The 25,370-nt window shown below is 40.8% G+C and overlaps 1 protein-coding gene across 3 annotated transcripts in view; it reads right to left on the bottom strand.

Moving 5' to 3' along the window:
* The window catches only part of PHACTR2 (phosphatase and actin regulator 2), a 138,020-nt gene that overhangs the window by 33,139 nt on the left and 79,511 nt on the right, over positions 1–25,370 (bottom strand). For 2 of the 3 annotated variants that reach the window (XM_080390066.1, XM_080390068.1), the window contains exons 2-4: positions 15,892–16,059; positions 5,503–5,583; positions 2,337–2,495 (exon numbers count right to left, since the gene is read on the bottom strand). In XM_080390066.1, coding sequence (XP_080246192.1) covers positions 2,337–2,495; positions 5,503–5,583; positions 15,892–16,059 — 408 coding nt within the window. The remainder of the gene's footprint in view (positions 1–2,336; positions 2,496–5,502; positions 5,584–15,891; positions 16,060–25,370) is intronic. The other variant, XM_080390067.1, reaches the window with a different exon arrangement.

The following is a 25,370-nucleotide window of genomic DNA, read 5'->3' on the forward strand; positions in this document are numbered from 1 at the left end:
ATGAATCATCTTTAGGTCTTAGAAACACGGAAAGGGTATACAGCTTCCTTCAAGATTTACACCTAAGCATACACAACTCTAAAAAACCTAACACATTAGCCTCACTAAAGATGAACTCCTTGCATGCATTATTCTAAATTGTCCAGCTAATATTCACTGCACCTGTCTCAACTCTCATGACGGAGGGTCACGATCTGAAGTACCAGCCTGTTTTATGGTCCAAGCAGAGGACACTGAGCTAGGTGTTCCTGCTCCAGCTCTCATTATGACGCTATGTAAGCATCAGCAAATGTCCATTCTGTGGTTGTTCATTCCTTGCTCTGCCAATGGGTGTGGGTGTAATGCGTACATACTGCATCTGCCCTAAAAAAAACACCGAGGATTAATCTGCCAGGCAGGATGCACCTGTGAGATGCAGTGGGCCTTACTCTTCCACCGAGTTCAACAGACTGGCTCACCTTCCTCCTTAATGTGCTGTAAGGTAAAGAATAACTGAAGGGTATTCACAGTGAGTTGTACTGCATGTGCACTGTGTAACACCATTGCTGATGTGTGGAATTGATTCTTAACACCTTTTTTTGGCAGACTATTCCTCTGCAATAAATCTATCTGGATCCTTTTCAGGGAACTCAAGATGTTTACACGTAGAACTTCATGTCTAGATGTAAAAGGGAAGTATACTTGAAGTGTTTTCCATCTTCTATATGGTCATATTGTCATTCTATGTAGCCTAGAATACCAAGTTTGCTCATTTTTTGTTTTCCTTCTCCGTCCTCCATATATACCCCATTTTCTGAGAGGGACTGGAGTGATAGCTATATATTCTTCCATACTTAGTCTACTCTTGTACAGCAATAATTTTTAATTTCTCCCTGTAAGGTCAACACAAAATACAGGGAGCGCAGAGTGCAATGATGTGTTTGAAATAGACACTGAACATTTCCTGCTTCACTGGAGTTCTGCATTCTGCAAAGTCAGCTAGAGGGGATTTCAACATAGTAATGTGCATTTCTAAAAAAACCAGTACCTTAGGAAAACTTCCAAGATTTGACAGTTCCAAAAGACTCTATTTAGGGATGCATAAAATAATAAGTGGTCTGATCTAACCCCAGAGTTAACCTGAACCATTTTAAAGGAGTTTTCCATGGCTTTTATAACTCTTTTCCCCTGACCCAATACACATCTGGTTCTACTTGGCACCAAAAGATAGATGTATTTAAATGCCATGAAAAAGGCTAATCGTGTATTTCTGTCTTGTTGGGAGACAGGAAGTACTAGAAATCTCATAAGAAAGGCAGTTCTCGTTGGACATCCAGCCACTTTTTACATAGTTAAGTGATTTACATAGCTCAGAGAAGAATTCAAATTTTTGTGTTAGCCAAACTGACCCTCTCAACCTCCAGAGGCTCATTCATCACTAGGTAAGGTTACTAGAAGACATTGGAAAGGCTGCTCAGTATTACAGCCAGACATGAAGTTCTTGATCTTTCTTATCTTTGCTCTTTCCTCTAGGAAAATCCAATAAATGGAATAGTATTTAAGAACACTTTTTGACAGGGAAAGTAAGTGCTACGTTATTCAAGATGCTAGAGAAAGAAAATAAAACTGGTCCAAATGCTGTGATTCCACATTAATCTTTACTTTTCCCTTACTCAGTCAAACTGCTGTTACCAAGGTAGATCTGAGTAAAAGTATTAAAATTAATATGGACTCCAGGACTGCTAAATATTTAGGAGCATTTACTGCAATACATCTATAGAAAAACTCTACAGTCATCAAGTACATTTTCCATAAATGGCCTAGGTTCAGTTTGCGGTAGTGATACAGACCCTTGAATATTTCTGAAGAGCTGGGCTGCAAGCGTTTAAGATTTAATGAAAACCAGCAGGAATGAGTCACTGAGGTTACTTTCAAAATGATACATGGTTTTTAAGTGGCTTAAATATTTTTGAATAGTCAACCCATGAGCCACTCCTACAACAATATTGCAAGGTGATGCAAATGCACTCGGTGTCTTCTTTTGCAAAAGGCATACCTGAAACCGAAGCTTACCATGGCTAGAAGGAAAGGCTCACATTGAATTTAGAAATGAAACATCCTTACACACGTTTTCATGCTCAGACCATGCTTCTCTTTATGATCTTACTATACCCACAGCAAAAGGCATGCCTACCAGTGATGAAATACTGATGTTTCACAAGTCTTTATCTTCTCGGCAGGTTCTGCTGGCATCCTTGTGGCAGAACAGAACTCACATCATGTATTGGTGTTAATAGAAGAACATGTTAATATTTTAAGTAGGTAAAAAACAATGTGTGAAGAAGGTGTTTATTTACCTTTCTGATCTTCTTTTTTCCCTTCCAGTGTCGACGCTTTCTCTGATAAAGTACCATTATCTGCACTGGCTTTTACTACATTTTCTTCCCGTATGGTTTCTTCACCAATGGCTATGGTGTGTCCATTTGAAGTTTCAAAATTTACTGTTACATCACCATCTGAAATGAAAATTAAAAAGCTATTGCTTAGTTTAATTGCTTTTCTAGCACCTGTTATCAACACACAGCACCCCTCTGCTTTCAAGTTTCCATGGAAGCAAAGCAGAAAGACTTACTGAAATGTGAAACATCAGGCTGCAGATCTGCTCTGAAAGGTAACTCTGTAAACAAACTCTATAGGCTTCCACTTTCTTCAGGTGGACACCTCTGCAGGCCTGGAAGGGCATGCGTGTTTTGAGGTCCAGTTTCGTGTCTGTACAGGTTAGCATCCCGTTCACTTCGTCCCTGCATCTTGGTTTACACAGCAAAGAAATGTGTGTATGGACCACAAGGGAGCTGCAATGTGTTCCAACATGCCCCAAAGCTGGACAATGAGGGGGCAGACTTGCAGGAATACTGTGGTGCATCCCAGTAGGTAAATCAGCCAGGAATTCAGACAGAAGTTCTCAATGTGCCATGTAATCAATAAAATAGGTCACAAAGTCATTACCCAGTCTTAAGAACCAAGGTGAAGTCTTCTTGTATCATGTATCATACCATTATTAAATTCTGCAAGTAAAATTCTTTCCCAGCTCTGATGTTATTTTACTTCCTTACCCAGACTACCTCAGCTATGAGGTTTTTTCAAATCCTGAAAAAAACTTCTTTCTCTTCCTTATTTGTCTCTATATTTCTGAAAATGCTACATGCTCTGGCTGGTTCTCAGTTTTCTCTCTTCTCTTATGTACTGATTTCTGTTCTCTGTTCCATGCATTTTAAAATTGCTACCGATTTTATTCTCTGGTCATTTCTAAAGCTTGTTATCCTTATGTTGCTCACACCCCACCTGCAGTTCATGTAGATGATCACGATCACTCTCCTCCTGCGCGATTCTCTTGCTGTCCATCCAAACATTACACAAATCTACTTGGCGTCTCTTCTAGTTCTTCTAGCTGATTCTTCATTAATCCTGGTAATTCCACTCTCTTCTACTCCTCCTTTGCCTTGCTGTGTGCTATCAGACCAGGATATTTGGCACTTCCCTGGTTTCAACACAATTATGCAGACACTCTCTTACCACCTTGGGTGCTCCATGGGTTAAACTGATGGTTTCACTCTCACCCACACACTAACTTCAACTTGATGCGTAAAAACTAAGTTCTGTGTTCTTAACCTTATTTCATTCACTACAGCTGACGGTTGCACAAGGCTTCCTTCTTACCTTACCGCAACATTCAGTTTCTTCAGACTCTCTTCCAGACGTTCATAAATCCATTCTTTTCTCTCTACCTCCACATCTGGCGTTCCCACCTCTTACATATCATGGTTCTGCAAACACCTCCTCCCTCCAAGTGGCACTTGCCACTTTCTGCTTTGTTCTTCTTCATCCCATGTGAAACACTGTCACTGCTTCACATTTCTTACCTCCCATATTTTAAGACTCCACGTAATTTCCTCATCTAGCTTTCATCTCCATAGCCATTCCTTCTAACTACCTTCACACTGCTCAATTACTGTTTCTTATATCTCAATTTTTAGCACCTTCAAACCAGTCCTATATTCTTTTAAAACACTCCTTAAAATTTACAATTTTCATCAGACATGAAGTACAATGTGATGAAGGCAACACAGACTGGATTGATGGCCTTCTTAAGACAAGAGGAAGGGGAGAAAGTTGTTCATCTTTACATCGTTTTCTCATTTTGCTCCATCTCCGTAAGGGATCCAAAGTCTCATCCCCTTTTAAGAATGGAGTAGAGGGTCAAGAACACTGATGACCAAAGCAAGCATACTTTTAGCAAGAATGATAGTATTACGTTCAGACTGTAACAACCTGAAAATATTAACACATTTCATTAACTGTTCCAGCAGTCCAAATGCAATTTACAGCCATCAATGGACAAAGTCAGGCAGCTCCCCAGCAAAGCATGTAGCAAAAAACATAACAAATTCACAAATGGACAAACTGAGGTATAGAGAGTTTACACGTCTTGTTTTACATCAAAGACAGTGGCAGAGACAAGTTCAGAAGCCAACTATGCTGAACATCATAGTCTGGTAATTAGTCACTATAAAGACAAGTGATGTCACATGTCAACAAGCCCTTTACTTATCAATGTGTACAATAGAAACCATACACATTGATACTTTCATGATTCTTCAGCTCAGGCAGAGTATCAGAATTTCTAGGATAAAAATATTTTTGAAAATCGTGGAGTTCTTGAACTCCTTGACAAAACGACAAGTGGTTTAATTTTAAGCTACAGAAAATTATTTTACTCACTTGGCTTTTATTTGATCTGGACTTATAGAAGACTGAATATGTAATATATAATGTAATATAATATAATATAATATAATATAATATAATATAATATATACCACTAGAAACATAGTCAGATGTATGTAGCACAGAGGTATTAACAATGGTTTACTCATGTTTTTACAAAGTCAAATTCTGGTTAATACCAGTTACTAAACCTTATAGCATTTTGAAACAAGTGGTGTCTTCCCTACAGTTTCATGTTTGTGCCATTTGTGACTGTGGTCTGTGTGACAGTGGTGGGATTTGTATAATCCCCACACTGGTGCTTTCTGATACCTGAAAAGGATGCTATTCATTTGCTTGGGGTCCCAAAGCCTCTAATTTTTCAGCCAAAATTCTCATGTTGTACTTCAGTTGCTTTAGACAGCAGACCTTGACTCAAAAAATAGGTTAATCACTAGCTCAAAATAATTCTGGAAAATAGTTAAGTAGGAACCACAGGAGGCACGTTATTTACAGGAAGCATCAAAATACTTAAGGATATCACCAGAAGTCAGATGGTGTACCTATGGCAGGAGCAGCTACAGAACACAAATCCTTTCACACCAACATTAGCTCTTTGTCAACTGGTCCAAATTGCCTCTCACACTCCTCAGCTTTGTCTCCTCATACCTATTTATACTACATGGAAACAATGCAACAGTGGCTGTTATCACCCATGTTTAGCACTTGGGGGCTAAATTCTAGGTAACGTGTTATCACCTTGCTCAGGCATTTCCTTCAGCACTCCCCTTCTTATCAGCTCCTCTCTGCTTTGTCTTGTCGAAATCTTCCTTTCCAACACTAAAGAAAAAGCACAGTTAAGAATAGATTTATTCTCGTACTGCCAATGCTTGTAAAAAATGTAGAAAAAATATCATTTTATAGAAGTCTTGAGAAATCTTGTTTCCTCTGATTCTGCAGAAGTGGTCTGGGTTTTCATGGACACTCTCCGAAAACAGTCCCACGATTCCAGGCACAGAAGGTGGGGATTCATACGATTCAATACCTTCAGCTGAGCCAGACTCCATGAGGCTTCTTTTACAGTCAATGGAAAAAGGTACTTTCAGAGTGAAATTGAACTCATTATGAAAATTATTGCATTTAACATGTAAAAGCACCTCGTTCCCATTGACAGGGTTGACTAGCTCAGCTGGAGATACCTACAACTGTTTTGACTTGAGGGAGACAAATCCTGCTCAGATCAAGCAACTCAAAGACTCGCCTTTGCAACATACACAATGTTTTAAAGGAAAAAAAACCCAACACAACCTTAAACAGGGGCAAGAAAATTGTGTTCTGAAAGAGAATAACATCCTCATCCAGGCTGGTTGGCTTTCATGGAAACAAATGCAGCATCCTGTTTTTAGCTTAAAAAAAAGAAGCATACAACACACAAAAAAAGACTGTGACAGGAAGCATTTTAATTATTACGTTTATTTCCCATGGGAAAAATTCTAAATGGTTTTATAGGGAAAAGCACTTACAGATGGCAAAATGGAATAGCTCACCACTGCACCCCACACCAAACCAACACAACATTTGGTCAGTGATCTGGGAGGCCACTGTAATGATCCATTGAACCATGGCGCGTGGTCCATAAAATGTGAGCATCACTTGTAAAATCCTGTCTTTTCTGTCAGGAAAAGTTAATCTCCCATGCTGATTATATTTACACACAATCATCAAAAACCCAAGTGACGTCTGGAGCTCGAGCTCAGGGCAAGGGGTACGCAGCAAAGCTTCAGCCGCGCTAGATTTCATCCTATTAATGCTATGGGATAGGGTCATTTATCTCATCAACTAATTCAAACACTGCTTAGGACCAGTCTAATTGCTTTATGCAGATTAAATACTGCAAGAAGTATTGTCAATCTCACATGCACCAGCCCAGTTGGAGTGAACGGCCACATGGCGAAGTGCCGGCTCCTGCAGAGGCACAGAGAAGGCAGCTCTGAGGAAGCCACCCTCCATGCATAGCAAAACATCTTTCTCCGCAGCACATAACTCCAGCTGCTGACTCACAGATGGGCTGGCTGGCCTCAGACACCTGAAGGCATCTCTGCTCACAGCTCCCCACCCCCCTTCTCTGCCAGGGAAGGAGATGGTTAAACAGAAGATGAAGTACATTCTGCATTTCTCAAATTTATAGCACCGGTTTTATTTCTCACACAGCAAAGTGCAAAGATTCAGCGACTGCTCTGCATGGGATGAATTTCCCTGCCAAAATAGCACCAACTCCTGGCAGAAGAACCGGGGGCTGTAACTATTTTGATCAGCCCAGTTCAAGCTACCCATGCCTGTGAGATCAACAGCTCATGAATGCAAACAGTACTGGCTCGCGAACATGTAAACTGGCGTTGGGTCTGTGTTTATATGCTCGGGTATTTTGTGGGATGCGTCTGTTAAAGGTCAAACCTTCACGGCATTCAAATCACATTCTGGCAATAGAAAGGAGCCCTGCAGGCTCTCCATATAAGCCAGCCTCCTTGGAAAGAGGAGCAGCCCCAAGTTAGATCAGGTTAGACTGCCTTGGGTCCCAATCCTAAATCACTCAACAGCTTTACCAGGTTTTTTCCCATTATTTTTTTAAGGTATATGCCTTGCAAGTGTGTGTCACATTGGCACAGCAAACAAAGCACAGGAGTGTGCCCTATTCTTGCAAAGGGTTTCTCCATGTAGGTGAACACTCCATCCCACGGAGACTGCTTTAAAAGAGACAGGGGCCATGAAGTCAGAGGACTACGTGGGCAGGCACAGATGGAGGGTCTTAATCTTTCTAGAAAGCCAGGGTATTTACAAGCAGAGTGAAATATCCTTTAACATAGACCCCAACGACAACCATTTCACACATATACTTTATACCTGTTTTGTTGCTGGCAATATAAATATTCTCTTATTATTATATCATCTTCAGAGGTATTATTTACTTCCTACTATTTTTCCTATCTGTTTCCTTTTCACATTTGTTTTCTTGGGGGCAGTCAAATCAGGTGAGCTCTCATACATTTATTTGTAGAACTTAATCCAATACCACTTGAAAACAATGATACTCTTTACACCAAGTTCAAGAACAATGAATCAGACTCCCTCATCAATGTCTCTCTAGTTTTCAGGATGATGCATTTTTTCAGTTCTACAACACTGAATTAACAACTGTATCAAATTAATTATCATGGAAAATGTCAATTGGCATTAAAAGACATTAACTCCTTACACTTTTACCGGAAGACCTCAAATCATTTTATTAACATTGCATAGGTTTCATAACATCCCTTAGACATAACTATCTCCATTTCACAGATTAGAAAAATTACAAAGAGATAAGAAGCTTAAGCTCCAATCCTTCATCATCTAAAATGCTAGCCATGAGTAATGTTTTTATTTAAACTGATGCAGCTCAGTTAATTCAGCTTGAAAAGATAATTTATTTAAAATATTACTTGGCCCATGGAAAGAACATTATAAATCATGCTAGCATTCACTGTGAGTATCATATAATTTAATTCCTACAAAGAAAAAGTCAGAATTTTAATCTAAATCAAAGTGACCAAAAATATGTCCCCTTGCATAAGAGGAATGAGCAGCTTGTCTACTTATGAACCTATACTGGGTGCTATTTAGCCAGGGCGGACTCTTCATTATAATTTACTGCTTATTACAGACTTTGGACTATACAACACATTCCACATTTACAGAGTCAAGTATTTTGATTATCACAGCCCAACGGCAGTGAGTTTTAAGAGTCACAAACTACTCACTCGAGCTAATCACATTTGACTACTGCTATGTTTCAGTAAACTCTCATCGAAGTTACAAATTCAAGCATTCAAAAGTCAGGGAATGTTTGAACAAAGGTTAATGAATGTGCAGATGGTACAGCTTTTATTTGTTTGTTATGTAGTTTACTTTTGCCATCCCTGCCTTGTTTAGGATACAGACTGCGCTGTGTTCAATGAACAATTTATTTGCTTAGATTTTTAACCTTACCTTTCACTCTATGGCCCAAACGTCATCTAAGGAACAATCTAAACAATTTGAACAGAAAATTGCTATTTTTCTGAAATGTCACCCAACAACAGAGTGAACCAAACCCAGTATGGTCTCCTTGATGCCCATGTGAGACGCACAGGTGTTATCACTGTACGGATAGGCAACTTAGGGCATAGAAAGATAAAAGTCGCAATATCACACAAGCTGACATTTGTTAAGTGTTTAATTTGAGGTACGTTTTCAGGTGTAATTTCCCATATTAAAATTGTGATAAATAAAATGAACAACCAAGCAACCCAAAGCATAGGAATTCTAGCTGAATTTCCAATTTACAGTTCAAAATATCTAATCAACAGAAGTAAAGCTACGACTACGGGCCATCTGCTGCTGAGCTAATGGCACAGACAACTGTAGAAACAATTATCATCTACCAGAACCACCTGGGATGGGTATCACTATTCATCACCTTAGAAATAGCTCAGTCTCCTGAGCTCAGTAGAGGGAGAGGACTGTAGCTGGGCGCTTCCACCACTGTTCTGCTTCGTGTGCTCCCTCCTCTCACCAGCTGTCCTGACTTCATCATCTGGGTCTTTCTCCTTCACTTGAAGAAATTTAAACTTTGTATCTTTGGTTTCCAGACTTACCTCTCTCCTCTTCCTTATTCTTCTAGTAGAACTTGCCACAATATGATACCTATTTCCTTCTTCCACAAATGCACCTTTGCCTCTGTGTTCCTGCTGATCATCATTTTTGCAGTCTCTGACCTTACAAGTTACTACCTATTCCTCACTAAGGAGTATATGACTACTCCTATCCTCAAACACATATATGATAAATACTGTTAGGCGTACCACCATGATGTCGACATTCTTAATCTGAGTGACCAGCTGATGTTATTACTACAAATCTTTTCTGTCATATGTGTATATAATAATGTGTATATAAATCTGCAAATATAAATATCTTACCATGTGTCTGTGATATATATGATATATAGATATATATGTGTATATACAAAAATGTGACTATATATAACATTTCAACATTAACAGCAACACATTGTTCATAACGGTAAGCAATCATGAAATGGAAATAACAATTTCCCCATCTGTATACAGGTATGTATTGAGACCGATTACACAAACAAGTCAGTCCTGACCGCCCTGCTGAGGAAGGCTGATGTGAAGTGGACTCTACTGTCACACATTATGCTCCAGCAGACACAAAAAATCCCACATCAAAATCCGTCCCCTGCTGCAGTCAAAAGCAAAGCTTGCCCTGACTTCAGGTCTAACTGTCAGAAAGCACGTGAATTTATCACACTATATGCATCCCTCATTGACCTGAGTAAACCTTACTTGTCCAAGGGTTCCCACAAACATTTGCATTTTTAGCCCAGTACAAATAGCAGTAACACTAATCATATGAACAGTTTACCTCAGAAAGCAGTTTCCATCCCTCCCTCCCTAACCCCTCAAAAGAGACTGCTTAGTGATGATATTCAGCAGCTACAAACTCAGGCAGTCTTAAAAACCATTCTCTGACTCAAGAGAGCTGTGAGATTCTGGATATTATCCAGTCTTTAGTTTTGCTCTTCCAAGAGAAGCTTGAGAGAATTCAGATTTTTAATTTTAATCTGACCTAGTAAGAGCTAAAATTGCTTTCTGCTGCCTGTCTGCATATACTCTTGCAGTGGAACTTTGAAGTGGCATCTGCTTCGTGCCAAGGCACAAACTGCTGCCTTCCTTTCCTTCACAGCAAAACATTGTGGAGGGGAGAAACCCTTGAGATGATGCCATTTTTTGTTTGTTTTTACTTAATTTTGAAAGCCCTCTAGGCAGAAAGTAGACAACCAGTGCCCAGAGAACAGATTTTCTGAGATACAGCATGGAAAATATGTTGCTAAAGGAAAAAATTCCAACCATCATTCCCACATTGGCACAAATACTTCCACATCTAGTCCTCCATCCTTTTTTTCATATTTGTGGTATTTGCTGCTTATGAACCTCTTTCAGTTGCTAGCATAAGACAGCTGGGTGAGATTTTGTGAAAGCACTGCACGGTACACGCCCTGGCAAGGCGCTAGCAAGAACCTATTTCAAAAAGCCTATTGAAAACCCAGCAAAAGCAATGAGTTCTTTGCAATAGCATGCATTCTGTCTGAGAAGAAACTCTTTAGCTGCACACAGATTTATCAATTTGTAGCCCTGTTAAGAAGATAGGCAATAAATATGACAATCATGGTAATGTCTCCCATGGTCTCAGGCCAGGAAATGGGCTTCCTGCGCGTAAGATGCACACAGGCACACATACATACACGCACACCCCGTGTTCTGTAATGTAAATACATCTCTGATCAAGTAGTCTGAGGAAGAGGATTTCCTGTAGGACTTCAATTTTGTATGGATGTTTTCCCATTTCTTTCTCAAATCAGATAAGCAAGTTTCAGTTAGCACGCAACAAGGGGCAACTTGCCAAGTAAATGCATCTTCTCAGTCTCCATTGGTCCTGGGTCTGTTTCCTCAAGAAATATACGGATAACTATTTTTTTACTTTTTTTCCTCTCTGAATCTACCATCTGAGTCAGGATAAATGCAATCCAAACTACTTTTGATCTCAAATTCCAGCTTCGCACGTGAAGCGCATACACAAACATAAGTGATTCCATACCTTACAAACATGGAGGTTAACAGCAGATGGTACCTCCCTACAGCTGCAGGGTTTCCTGACAGCAAAATAGTCCTCAAGCACATAAAGCCATGCTTTCACTGCAAGCTAACTTGATTGGCACTGAAAAGCTATAGCTTATTCATGGTGCAGCTGAGGCCGGCACCCTGTCTGTTTCTGGAATTTCTGGAGACACAACCCTTACCCTTAGTACTGCAGAAGAGTACAATTTATCCCTGTGATTCTCTACATGGAAATACGTGGGGAGGTCATCTGCATTTCTTTCCAAGGCAGGGAAGGAACTGCAGGAGGGCGCTGGAAGTCAACGCATAAATGACTTACTCCGGTCCACTCCTATAAGCACTACTAGGACTACTAATGAGCAACCAGCACGAATAAAAGCCCACGACATGCTGCTGGCATAGGTCGGAAAGCACAGCCAGGCTTGGGAGAAAATGTGTATCTTGTATGTAGACAGGAGGGTAAATGTCAATGACACCTAAGAAAGGCTATAAGATAGATTTGCCCTGAAGAGGTACTCCGAGTCTTCACTCTGTGGAGAACAGTCAATACTTAGATACAATCTTCTTTCTCAACAGAAAAGCTCTGGGAACTGTCCTTGCGCCACTTTCGCACAGCCAAATGCCTGAATGTGTAGGTTACATCTTTAAGAGTCACAAGGGGTAAAACTCTCATATGAAATTTTTGGGGAAAATAATTTGGGAACCTTTCCTTTACTTACAGAACTCTTACAACTCGTATCATCCAGATTCACTTTCTTCTCATCTCCCCAGCTTAGAAAGCCAGTCATGCTATCTTTGAGGTGAAAGTCAAGATTTTCAGATACTACATAACTCCTAGATATTCACTTTAAGGGGAAAAAAAAAGCACTAAATATTTTAATGGTTGACAAAATGCATGTAAACTGGGGCACACAAATACAAGCTGACAGACTGAATGTACAAAATAATACAGAAGTTTTGAAAACCTGAAATTAATTCCCTATGTCACAATGTTTGTATAATTTAAATAAATCAAATTTTACACTGTAGCAGCATGCATAAGCAGAAACTTATTAAAAATAGAGCATATGTACTCCTTGGAGAAAAAAAATCAATCCACTGAATAATGAAAAAATATCAGAAGTTCCCAAATCTCTTATATAACATCTCAAGTTCTGTTCACCAAGACATACATTAAATTTTGCATACTTACTCATCACAAACTATACAAGCACTGAAACACTGTAGTTTATATAATTCAGAGCATTAGAGTGGTTTTGTGTTTTATTAGCTGTTTTACATTATGTTATTGAATATAATGGCAGTGTACACTGTATAAAAGCCTGGTATGTGCTACATGGCTACCTAGCAGGACGCTAGCTAAACAATGAAGTAAAAAATGAAAGGTTTTCCAAGATAATTTAAAAGCCTATATAGAAGTTAATACTTCTAGATACACTAGTGAATCACTCCTGTTAGTTGCTTTTTTTGCCACAAAAGACTACCAAATATGAAGTCTTGTGATTGGACTTAGAGCAGCGACTTCAGTTAGTCCACTAAGTGTTACCTCCTCCTGCACTGGACTTTTCCCATCTGCTTGCTATACCATTTACAAAAATACTTTGTTGTGCAGATAATTATCTTCTACTTTTCAATACATCATTATATACAACTGTGTATTCAACTGACCAAAAGAGCTCCTACTTATATGATCTATGGACTATACTAATCTTTCACCATCAACTCTGTTCTGCCAATTTGTAGCACAAATTCTCCTAACTGTTTTGAATTTCTGTTTGCCCACTGGTGCTCTCCTTTTTCAAGAAAAGACTGATCACAAAATAAAGCTGTAACTTTAAAAAAAAAAGACAAGCTCTATATTACTCTTTTAGCTTCCAGACCTTAAAGGCAGCGCTGTAAAACCACAGCTCAAATGAAAAAAAAACCAGCTTGTCTAAATGGTAAGTCACCCAGAAGAGTGGGTCTCTTTTTTCCTCTCTGCTTCAACAGGCTTTATTGATAGTACTCACAATGCTAGGACACAAATCCAAGTGGTATCTTTCACAAACGCGCAAAAAGTACTTCTTGTTATGTTTTGCTGGATTTGTTTTCAGTTGCATCAGGTTTGTGATCTGTTCATCACAAACCTGGTCCTACACAGGAGGCAGTAGAAGTAAACAGACACAGCTGAGCGAACTTGGAAGACAAATTATCACTTTAAAATTATTTTTGAGGTAGTTAAGATGGATGCTGCTTCCCAATAATTTCTTCTTAAGAAAAAGTAATAAATACAGTTACAATTTGGGAGCACGCAGTGGCAAAATCAGACTCAGAATGTAAAATGTTTCACATAATCTGCTGTAATGTTCATAGTACTGTAGCTCCGATGCTCTAGGTATATGAATGAAGCAAGGTTCAGGGAAATAACAACCCCTATCACCAGCTGTACGGCACCTGAATAAAGTATTTTGTGACTCAAAGTTTGTCTATTTGTATGTATAGCATAATTTTAAAGCTTGATATTCATTACAGTTCTGAGGATTTAATGTTTTCTGTCCATTACATCTACTGTTAGGCATCTCCTAAGCATTTCAGGTGCTCACCCTGGGATAAACTGTCCTGAGTAACTCCATTTGGAGTCAGTGCTAATGGGAACCGTGGGTTCTCCACACCCCTGAAAGGACTTGAGGGATCACACCATCATGAGACAGGCAATTTAAGTACAAGCAATTAACTAAGGCAGCACTTTTGAAAGTGTTGACCTTCATTTCTTTGTGCCTGATTTCCTCCTCTTGTAAATGAAGTATGAACACATGGTTTGCCTTGGTATTGTAAGAATTGATGTTATGCTTGTAAGATTGGACCGAAGCCCTCTAAAGAAAGACAGTACAACATAAGAAATACTGTATTTAACATTAATTTACCAGATATTCATTTGTAAAAAATAACTGCAAAATGACACAGGCATTATTACTTAATTGCATAACAATTTAACACATGCTAATATGTTGTGACAGTTTGGGGAATTTCTGTATACACAGCTTATGAGTGGTGATTATTCTGAAGAATTCACTGCCTATAAAATCACATAGCCATCCAACAGGAGCTGCACAACATTCAGGAGTCATTAACTAGAAATAACATTTCTCTAGCAATATTGTAGAAGTACTGGGGAAGCTGAAGAAAACTGGAAGCAATGAAGGAGATATCAGACTGAGAGGATTTTTTTGATTGCAATAGTGGTAGAAATTGTGGGGGTCTTGTTGCAGGGTAGGCAGGAAAATTAAGGGAGGGAGGGGGGAAGAAGAAGGAGAAGAGGAGAAGAAGTAGGCTGAGAGAAGGATTTCAAGATCTCAGAAAATTGCCCAAAACTTCAGCTGGTATCTGGAATGATGTAGACACCACAGAAGATGGGTGGGGTTTTCCCTTTGCATAAATAAAGCATATTTTAGAAGTTACACTGTTTATAAGTTACAATGCAAAACCACAGAGTTCCTTGCTGTAATTGTCAGGGGTTGCTTTGGGTTTAAAATGTCAAGTAGTGTACTCCTAAGAGTTCAGGAGAGCCTGCTGAAGACACTTTAGGAGATTAGTATTGGGTTTATTACCTAGATCATGGAAAACAGCGGACAGAGGGCCTGCACTATGCTAATGAATCTGAAGAACTCATAGATGCTCAGTGGACTGATTAGACTCAGGTTTAGAAAAGCACAGCATCAAATGTCTGAATCCCAAAACAGAAGTTTGGGATTTTTCTGGAGAAAGCTTGGCCAGAGCTGTGACACACAGAGAGACATACACATATATGGAGGGTGGCATTCAGTTTCCTAAAAGTGGGTGCCCACAGCCACTTGACATGCCCCAGGGTTTTGGAGATGTCTGCACAGGGTTGGAAAATATGATGTGGAACCTTCTGGGAGAGCAGCCAGGACACCCCAGAGCATCTCAGGTGGCACCAAACAAACCTAACTAGATCCCAGCCCTCAATATTCCTCTTTTTCAGAAGGAATATAATTCAATCACAGCGTTTTATTTCAGACCATCCTGGAAGCTTGGCCAACAGCCCAACAGGGAAGTGAAGGGGCAGAGCAGCTTGTATGAAGGCAATGAAAGCTGATCCTCGTTCTTCTGCTGGGCACAGCCATGTCTGTTTCTCTCCTCTGCACAGATCAAACTTCTGTCCCCGTGAAGGCAAGGTTTGTTCCATAACCCAAGTCACTGACTATTAGGAGAACATAGAGACATCCCCAACATATTTGAGGATATGTAACATAAAGCGTACTGTTTCTTAGTTAAAAAAAAGATCACTGTCAACATCAAAAGAATATAACGTACAGTGAACGATAAATTGCATAATTTTGGTGACAGGTTCAGGACAGAAGCTGAACAAGGTTACGTTTTTCCTCACCAGTGTTTCTTACTATTTGCCACCAAAGGGCCACAGACATACCTGCTGATGTTTCTCTGAATTTGTCACTAGTCTTCTTCTTCCGCCATTTCCATGGTTTAAAGATTTTGCCAATGGTGGAAAGTTTGCCCTTCCTCTTGAAGGGAGGAGTTTGGGATCCTGGGGCTGGTCCATCCGAGTTAGCGATTGAAGCCTTATCCAGACCATCAACTGTATAAACAAGAAAAGTAAAGGTCATTGAAGGATGGAAAACCAACAGCTAAACTCCTCCACCACCAGACTGCTACAGGCTGTGCGTGGTTCCATGTGTTTTCTGTTCCAGAAGGCAGCCAAGGGGCATTTGATTGCAGCTCATGGTCACAAGCCAGTCCCCACCCCAGCTAGCCCTGGGTTTTGCTGCTGCTCAGCACCTCGGCTGCAGCAGGCCAGAACTTCTCACCATGCGCATCTGGCACATCTGCACGGTTCTGTGGTTTCCCATTGCTACTGCAGAATTTCTTTCAACATACATTTGAGCAACTTTTCCCGTATCCTTGGTAAAGCTGAATAACTAGCTGTCATCATACAGAAAATGAAAGCCCTGCAATGTAAAAACATAAACTATTTCTTTTGAGTAAAACAAATCCTTTCTAAATGAGCTCTCAAGATAACTGTTCTGGCAGTAGAATGGAAATAGGTCCATTTCATATCCCTGGTTATCAGTCATTCACAACATGGCCTGCCATGAGTCAAGCATCTTATTAACAAAATGTATTTAACAATAAGCTTTTGAGCTGTAGCCAAAACTTAAAGAAGGATTACTTTTCTGAGAAAACATATTGAGTGATATGAAAGCCAATATTTATCATTAATGGATGTAACATTTGAGTTTTGTGAATTAAATTAAAAACTCATTTCACAACGTACCATAGCATACAGTTAAAATAAATTTCCTGGAAATTTCCATGAGAAGTCTACTATTATTTATTTGTGTTTAAGAACTGAGTTAAAGCCTTCCATTCGTGGTTCTGCAAACACTTTAAACGTGCTTAATCTTATTCACGTGAGCAGCTTCACTGAAGTAAACTTCGATTCCTTACATACATAGAATTAATCACAGGCTTAAATGTTTGTGGCATACAGGCTCTGTAATCGCTTTCATTCATCTAAACATTCTAATTATAACCAATTCAGAATAGAGTTGATGTCACTCCGAACAGTAATCATGATTATCATAGATCATTCAATCAGAAAGTGCTATTCAAAGAAGGAAACATCACTATCCCCATTTCACAGATGGAAAATATAAGGCAGAGGATTGTTAAGTGCTTAATTTCATGTTTGCCAAATGGCTTCCTGAATCCTGGTCCTGTGTCCTAACTGCTAAAAAGATACATACTCAGACACATAACATCATGGTGCAATCTCATTATTCTGTTTCTCAGACAAATGGCATTTAATGAGTCCTATATTTGTCCTAGACTTTAGATTGATCCAGGATGCTAAAAAAAACCCCTTTTCTGTGAGAAATCTGACGTAATGCAAATAAAGTCCAGGAAACTTTGTTTCCAATGTTTTGAAATAAAGTACTGGGAAAAAAGATCCATTGTATAACTTCATTGAAATCCATAAAGTTAAAACCAGAGATAAATTGATATGAAAATGATAGCATTTAAATCAATAAATCTGAGTGAGTTATGCCATAAAATGTAACAAACTCTGTACTGTCAGAGATATGGAACAAAGAGATGGAAAACTTCTCCAGGATAAATTACTGTTGTTCAGATACATCGGAATGTATAGCTTTTATTTAAGTGTTTTCCTTGGGTATTTTCTGGTCTATAACATAGATATAAGATGGAAGAACAGCATGCAAATGGACTTTAAATATAAAAAGCCAAGATTCTGATAAGGACTTGGCTATGTCTACCCCTTGCATGAGCACAAACCCTGGCTTCCTCACTTGTGCACCCTAGAGAACAGGGCGACCTTTAGGGAGGTTTCAACTGAGACTCTCTTAAAATGAACCTACAGACTCTGAGAAGACAGGTTAGAGCTGGGGATGAGAGGACCACCAACGGCAGCGTGCAGCTCTGCAGACACAGGGGGGCACAGAGCAGCAGAAGGACCGTTGTGGGGGTCCCTTGCCTGAAAATAGGGATTGCACTGCCTGGAATTAGGGATTGCACTTTTGTCTAGGCTTACGGACACTGCCTGTGGAGTGCAGTCCTCTACAGAATACAGAAGCCTCTGCTGAAAACTGAGGATCTAAGGGAGAAGTACATTTCCTTGAAGGGTAGTTACAAAGATAAGAGAGCTAAATTTATCTTGGCAATTCCCGTTAATATAAGAAGATGCCAGGGCCACAGCTGGCAGCTGGCAAGAGTCGGGTGAGACATCTGGAAAACACTTCCAGGAGGTGGGTGGTGCAGCACTGGAGCAGGTCTTGGGAGCTTCTGGAGGCTCAGCCAGGCAAGGCAGGGCTGACCTCCCCTGCTGTCCTACTCTGCCTGAGGGACTGGACTGAGTGTCCTCCCAAGGTCCCTCCCGACCAAGATTCCCATGCTGCCAAGGGATGTGGAAAGGCACGGTGGCTCTGCGAAATCTGTGCTAGTAAACCCAAAGAATCAGAAGTGAAGTGCTAAAGAAACGAGATGAGGAGGCTCTGTTGGCTGCAGAGTTCTGTCGTGGGACCAGAGCCAAGCACCCTCTCACTGGCAGCGGCACTCCATCAGCTCATTAGAGCAAAACGCTGCCCTCCCCTTGGAGCAGCAGGACAAAATACCCGTTCTTGTCTCCCAAGGCTTAGAAAGGCTGGGTTATTGATGTGAAAAGCCTGCACCCTGGTGCTATCAGCATGGTCTTTGTAAACACTAGAACGCACATCTATTCACATCTTCCTGGGTCATGGAATCCAGTCCATTGCAGGCAACCATTTTCACAAAAGCCTCATCTAGATCTTTTCCTTCTGCGCCTACCAGCAGCAACGGAGGAAGATCATGGCTCCCCACTGAGAAACATAGATTTGCATCAGACCTTGCTCTGCCCTCTGCTGAAAATATTTAACACTGAAATAATGACATTCATCCTAGCTAAAGAAATCTGTCTGCTTCATGAGCTAACGTATAAAAAACGGGATCCATTCAGTGGTGAATAATTCTGTTTGGGAAGACTGCAACTTTTGAAAGCAGGACAGGATTCAACATTAACTCGTTTGGATAATAAAAGTTGAGGAGTTGATTTATCCAGTGAGTTCAACAAGTGCTCATACTGTGGAATTTACTAATCTACTGACTGCGTACCAGCTCCTTCATTTGACAAAAGGACCCAAATATGTAAGTGGAAAGGAGGAGTAAACATGGCCAAACATCACAGACTGATTTTAGAAATCATCTAAGATAAAGTAACATTTCTAGGAAAAAGAACTTATTTATATTCAAAAGCAATTATAAGGTAGAACATTTTACTAAGCAATAAACTGCCTAGAAAAAAACCCACAATTTAAACAATGAAGTTCCAGAGCATTTATGGAAAGATCTTTTCAAAAGCTACTACTCCTCATCTTTGAAACACTCAGCAGGAAACTGATGATTAAGATTTACACTATTTACTTTATAGGTCATGTACTATTTAAGAATAAAGCAGTGTATTTTTCACCTCAGTGAGCTTATGTACATTCTATTAATCATTATGAACCTTATACATACTCATTGAGATTAAAAGAAGCATCTTAGCTTCCCAAGATTAGAGGAGCTTGGTCACTTGCGTTATTCTTTTATTTGTACAGTGTTTTGAAGTCTTGCCCTCTTCCCACCATCTCCAGAAAGCCGGTGAGTCACTGCCTTCAGTAAACATCATTATTAAGTTTGACATTAGGACTTTTGTTTATACTACCTGCATAGTTTATGTTACTGTTTTCCAGTCCTTTGTCCTAGGTGTAGATTTTGCATCTGAAGGTTAAAAGTGTACGCAAGAAGGGTGAGAAGTATATGAACCATGCACGTTGCTGTCACGCGAAGAGGAGATCATGTTGTAAAAGATCAACACCACCACTAACCCAGACACTGTGAAGCCAAATCATGCTGGCACAGGCCATGAGCTAGACGAAGGACACAAGAAGGACAGCCTCTGTCCAGCTCGTGGGCAGCCAGCCGCGATTAGATCAGTCTATGGATGACCCCAACTTGCCTACAAACACCCAAAGATGGAAACGCCTGAGCACATCCCACCCTAGGAAGGCTACCTGCAGTGAGCGATGCCAACCTCTGTAGCTGCCCAGGAGACACTTTCCTGCTGTGAATGATCCACAGAGATGCTGTGCGGCTGAAGCAGGGGTGTGAATTCACCTGTTTCTCCAGGGCATGGTACACTCCAGTGCCCAGGCGCTCACGTCAGCACTGGCACACGTTAACGCATTCTTCAGGTAAGAACTTAAAACTAACTTTACAAATGCAAAATGCAACAGAAGACCACACATCAGATCATTTCAAGTAAGTCTAATATAAATTCCTCTGAAGTAAACAGCTGTGATTCTGCTGGGTCCAGGTCTTTCGATCTGGAATGCAGTAAGATCATCGTTTAAAAGCTTTGACTTAAAAGAAAATTCATGACCAGAAAAAGAGGGCTACATTTATGCCATAAGTTGTTCTGTATTTTTACTTCTGCATATTTTTACTCTTGACAGTGAAAAGTGGGAAGCCAGTAGAATCTAACCTCATGACTGAATAAGAGGCGTAATACAAGATATATGGGGAAAAAAGCGCCCACATCATGATGTTCTTATGCTTTTCTTCTTCTAGTAGAACCATATTTTAATAGTTAACAGATCAAAATTTCTTGCTTGTAGTTTACTGCTAGTAATTTGAGTCACTGATGACACTAAAAAGGTCAAACCTGAGTAATTAAGTAGCTAGCTACAGCAGGAGTATACTCAAAAGATTTTTCTGTAGACACATACTTTACTGAATCTAAATAATTTTAAGATTCTTTCTCGTGTTAGTCCACATTTACGTTTAGTCCCGATGAGAAAGTTTATTAAGACTTTTTTGTCATCTAGTAGGGAATGTCTTATAAAATTGCCATTTAATAATTATCTGAACAGTGTCTTAAATGGAACTTTGTGTCGTGTGGCCAACAACAACACATGATACCAAAACACAAGTAGTTTTAATTTATTCTTACAGACACTTGCTGCTGATAACAAGTACACTGGAATCAATGCTAATCAGTGAAGTTTAGTTAGTTTATTCTTGTCACAAAGACTCCTGAGATCCTAGAGTAAAAAGCACTTAGGGCTACATCAAAGAAAAGAATAAGGCAGAATTTAGGTGTGCATGTCAAAAGTCGTGCTATTGGGAGCGTGAGAAGCTCTGATCAGTAGCTCCCTGACTCCGAAGGTACAGATGCCATAATTCATTACATTAAAACTATGTGAAATCTCTGCTTCTCTATATGTAAAACAGCATCCCATATGGGAGTTTCACAGCACAGTGGCTTTGGTGATGAAGGCAGCCTGGGAAGTTTCTTCTCTGCACTTCCATCTGCTCATTCCTGACCCTAAAAAACCCATGCCGTCCCTTCAGTTGTAAAAATACAACTGTTCAATGGGCTTCATCAGAAGTAGATCTCTGAGTGGTCCAGACCAAAAATGCCTCCCCGTATCCATGCTCTTTCCTTCTTTAAAAGGTTATTTTTAATCTGGGCCACTTCAATGATTTAGTCTTCAGCACGATCCCACAAACACTTGAAGCATCAGGGCTGGGCGAAAAGCAGGCTGTGGCACGGGGCAGGAGCCAGTGACTGGGCTGGGCAGGCAGCTGAAATCAGCTTCACAGCCGTGGCCAGGACACCAGGACCCCTCAGCCATGAACCTGACAGAGCTACACAGCCTGGCACGTACCACATGCCTGAACCTGGATGGGTCCACAAAATAAGCATGCTTTTGCCTAGAGTATTCACAGGGTAGGTGGAAGACTTGGGTTCCTTCCCCTTCCCGAATAAACAGTGTTGAAACCTACTATCCTTCACTTCCCAAAGAATAACACCCAAACTGGGAGTGGGAGTCATGGTCATCTGCAGAAAGCAGTTTTGGGGTCATTCAGCCACAAGCAAGAGAGAGAACAGCAGGGGGAATGCGATGGTGTACTTGGGGTAGCTAAGTTCCCTCATTTACAAAGATATGGGGATTTATATACATTATGGGTGATGCATGATGCAATGAGTATGGGCCTTCTGCAAGAAAAACAGTTGCTGTATGTTAGATGAGTATGTACAGCATCACTTGAATATTTGATACTTACAGTTTTGCAATGCTATGAAAACTCCTGAATGAGTAGTCAGAAGTGGTTTTTCTTTCCTCTGTCTCTCTACTCCCTGCACCAGTACCGTTCTCCACAACTAATCCTGCTGTAGCACTGGAATATGTATTTAAGAGACTCTTTCTCACATTGGGGCTGTTAAGTACAAGACAGTACTGGCAGAGCAGCAAGACCGCTTCTTTCCCTACCCCTCTGGGTGCTGCACCTTTCGGGTTGCAATCCCTTCTCCCACCCACTTGCCACCCAAGACTTGCTCACCTGCACAGCAGTTCTGCGCTGGGTCCCTGTCATACAGCAAGGCACACACAGAGCGGCCAGATGCAGGAAAAGTCTGCCTCCAGCCTCTCCTCCTCCTCACTGCCAGGGATCAGGACCAAGAGGGGAAAAGGCACAGAACCAAGTGGTCCACTGATATCGAGGTACTAAGATAGTACTGGCACCTAATACTTTCACTGGCATTGGGTATCTTGCAGTATTACTATGGTACCACCACATCACCCTTAAAGTCTGTGAGGATAACCTTTTTGTTGGAATACAGGTGACTCAGGATATTGCCACATCTAACCATAAACGAACCGAGAAACACAACAGAAGATGCAATGGCCTCAGTTCAAAGCTACCTTATGTGCGGGTTTGAGTCTGAATGATTTCTGTGCTTATTAACTCTGCCAGTTAGCTAGTACAGTTATTTTTCCTCTTCCTCCCACTGCACCCAGCTGCCCTGCAGGGATGTGCTGCAAAAGTCATCTTGGTTTATTGAGACCTCTAAAGCTCTTCTGACAGTGTTATGATTTACTATACAGTCTTGCCAAAGGGCACAGATTTGGAAGTCATGGTTTTTATGCCAGCAAAATCAACATGTTTATGCAGCTGCGTATTATCCCCATTTAGCGACAAGAACAATAAGTCATCAACTTGCTATAGAGTATGGTAAGCTGCTTACTCCTGGAGCTTACTTGAAAAATTCAAGACACTGCATGGTAAAATATTTGACATGGTCATTAAAAATCAGAAGTCATTCTGACACTATCAACGTCATTTCCAATAAATATCTCGAATTTTGTAATGTTACATCTGCATTTCCTGACCAGATGGGAGGATAGGTCTTCTTTCTTTCTCCCTTTTTATTTTCTACTTGGAAGGGGAAAAAGAAAAATGCAACTAATCCTCAGCGGATAAACTTACAAATGGGAGAGCTATAATCTACCTCCAAGCAGCACAATGAACTGGCATCTGAATGCTTTTGCCTTGCCATACATCTGGAGTTTAACTTTGGGAAAACTCTGTCATGAGCTAATTGACTTGATTGTGTTTTAATTAAATGAAAGGAAAAAGCTGAAGTTCAGATGTAGGTGGCTGAATGGTTGTTTCCATATGGAACTGCCAATATTGCAAAATGTTAATTGGACCTCCTGCTGGCAACGAGCTAAACAGGCTGGGTAGCGGCTACTTCAGAGGGCTGCTGGTGCTGCCTTGGAACAGCCAGGGGGGACCCTCCTGTGATAACCACAGCAGGAATGGGTACGACTACCCCAGTGACTCCAGGTTTCTACAAGGATATATGCACAAATGCCTTTCGGGTCGTTGGAGTCACACATGGACCAGCAGCGCCAAAAGTCCAGGAAGGGCTTCAGGAGGCTGAGCCCTGTAACTCCCACCTCGCCGCAAGCAAAACGTTAGCTCGCTGCAGAAAGTCAGACACTGCAAGGTGTGGAAAATTCAGCTCAAGTGTCTACATTGTGTTCTTCCCCCGCGACAAGCCCCTGCCTAAGCTCTGCAAAAAGCACAGGTGCTGCTACACCGGTGCTACAAGGGCAGGAGGGGAGCCTGTGCTCCCCCTGAAAGCAACAGCACAGATTTCAGACAAAATGCTGTGTGGCTCAGAGTGATGCCCAGCCATGCTGTCCTCTTCTATGGTCCACAGAAGAGGAACATGAGCATAGTCCCAAGCAACAGTGCTACCTCCCACATGCATTTATTCTAGTTCTCACTCTGTACACCTGGGATTAACTTGCTCAGAGCCTGGAAGAGCTTGTCTAGCTATCTGTCTCTTAGGTAGGAAGCCCTCACCCTGTTAAGACACTGGCCCTAGCGAGCAAGGAGGGACCTTACCTTGGTTTCCTACTATCTTACACAAGAAGCAGTAAATAAAACAGTGTTGATTTTAGGGCTTGAGACATGCTTACTGCTTCACTGGCGTAAAGCACAAAGGACCTGTTTGCTTCAGAGTTACCTGAAGTGTTGCTCTATTTATTTTTTTCTGGTCACAATAACTACATCAGGTGAAGTGCTGTTGGTTGTTCTGTCAGTGCTATGGCATTATCACATTAGTTACTGCAAGTTGTCTCTTGCTAATGCAACCCAAATGCAGATCGTAACATGCACTTGTAACACATGTGATTGTAATGCACTCATAACGTGCAGCTTTAGAGTTGCTTCATGGTATAGTTTTCACTTCCATAGGGATAATTCTACAGGAAAAAAAAGCAAAGTTAGAGTTGCATGGCACTCTGTAGAGACACTGGAAATATCACAGGCAATACAACTAGTCAGGGCTACACAGCCTAACTAAATTAGACTTCTCATGCAGGAACCTGCGCAGAGCTCTTGCCTGCTGCGTGTACACTGGCATGTCAGCTGGGAGTGTTCTGCAGTGCACTAAGCACTGCAATTATCCCTCTACGATCACACCACCTCTCTCCTCATCTGTTCCTTGTATCAGAACACACTAGGGATTTGCTTAAAGTCTGAATAAAAAAAAAATAAGACCTGACCTTATGCTTGCAATATGCCCACAAGCATGTGTTTGCAAATCAACAGTTTACATTTTGGCATCATGCAGTCCTTATTAGAACACCTGTGTGACTTCCTCCTCCTCTTCAACGAAATGTTTAGCTTCCGTCCTTTTGGCTTCCTACAAAGGGAATAAGCAAATGCTTAGCAGTCCCATTATGCAGGTTTGAAAGTGATCTGACCAAAAATCTCCTTGGTACCTCCTCTCCGACCTGTACGAACCTAGCTCCGACCAGAAGAAAAGGGATCATAGGTTTAATGCAGGCTGCTTATTCCTTTTTTCTCAACCCAAATACTTGAGCGAACAGCAGCAAATGGAAAATTTTCAGACAGTTACATTTTCCAGATATCTGAAACATCAGGTCAAAGGTCAAGTTCTGGATCCAAGCAACTTCTCCACAAAAACCGGGGAGGGGGGGGGCGAAATCCAGG

This window comes from Falco punctatus, assembly GCF_963210335.1.
Source record: "Falco punctatus genome assembly, chromosome: 5".
NCBI classification, from domain to species: domain Eukaryota; kingdom Metazoa; phylum Chordata; class Aves; order Falconiformes; family Falconidae; genus Falco; species Falco punctatus.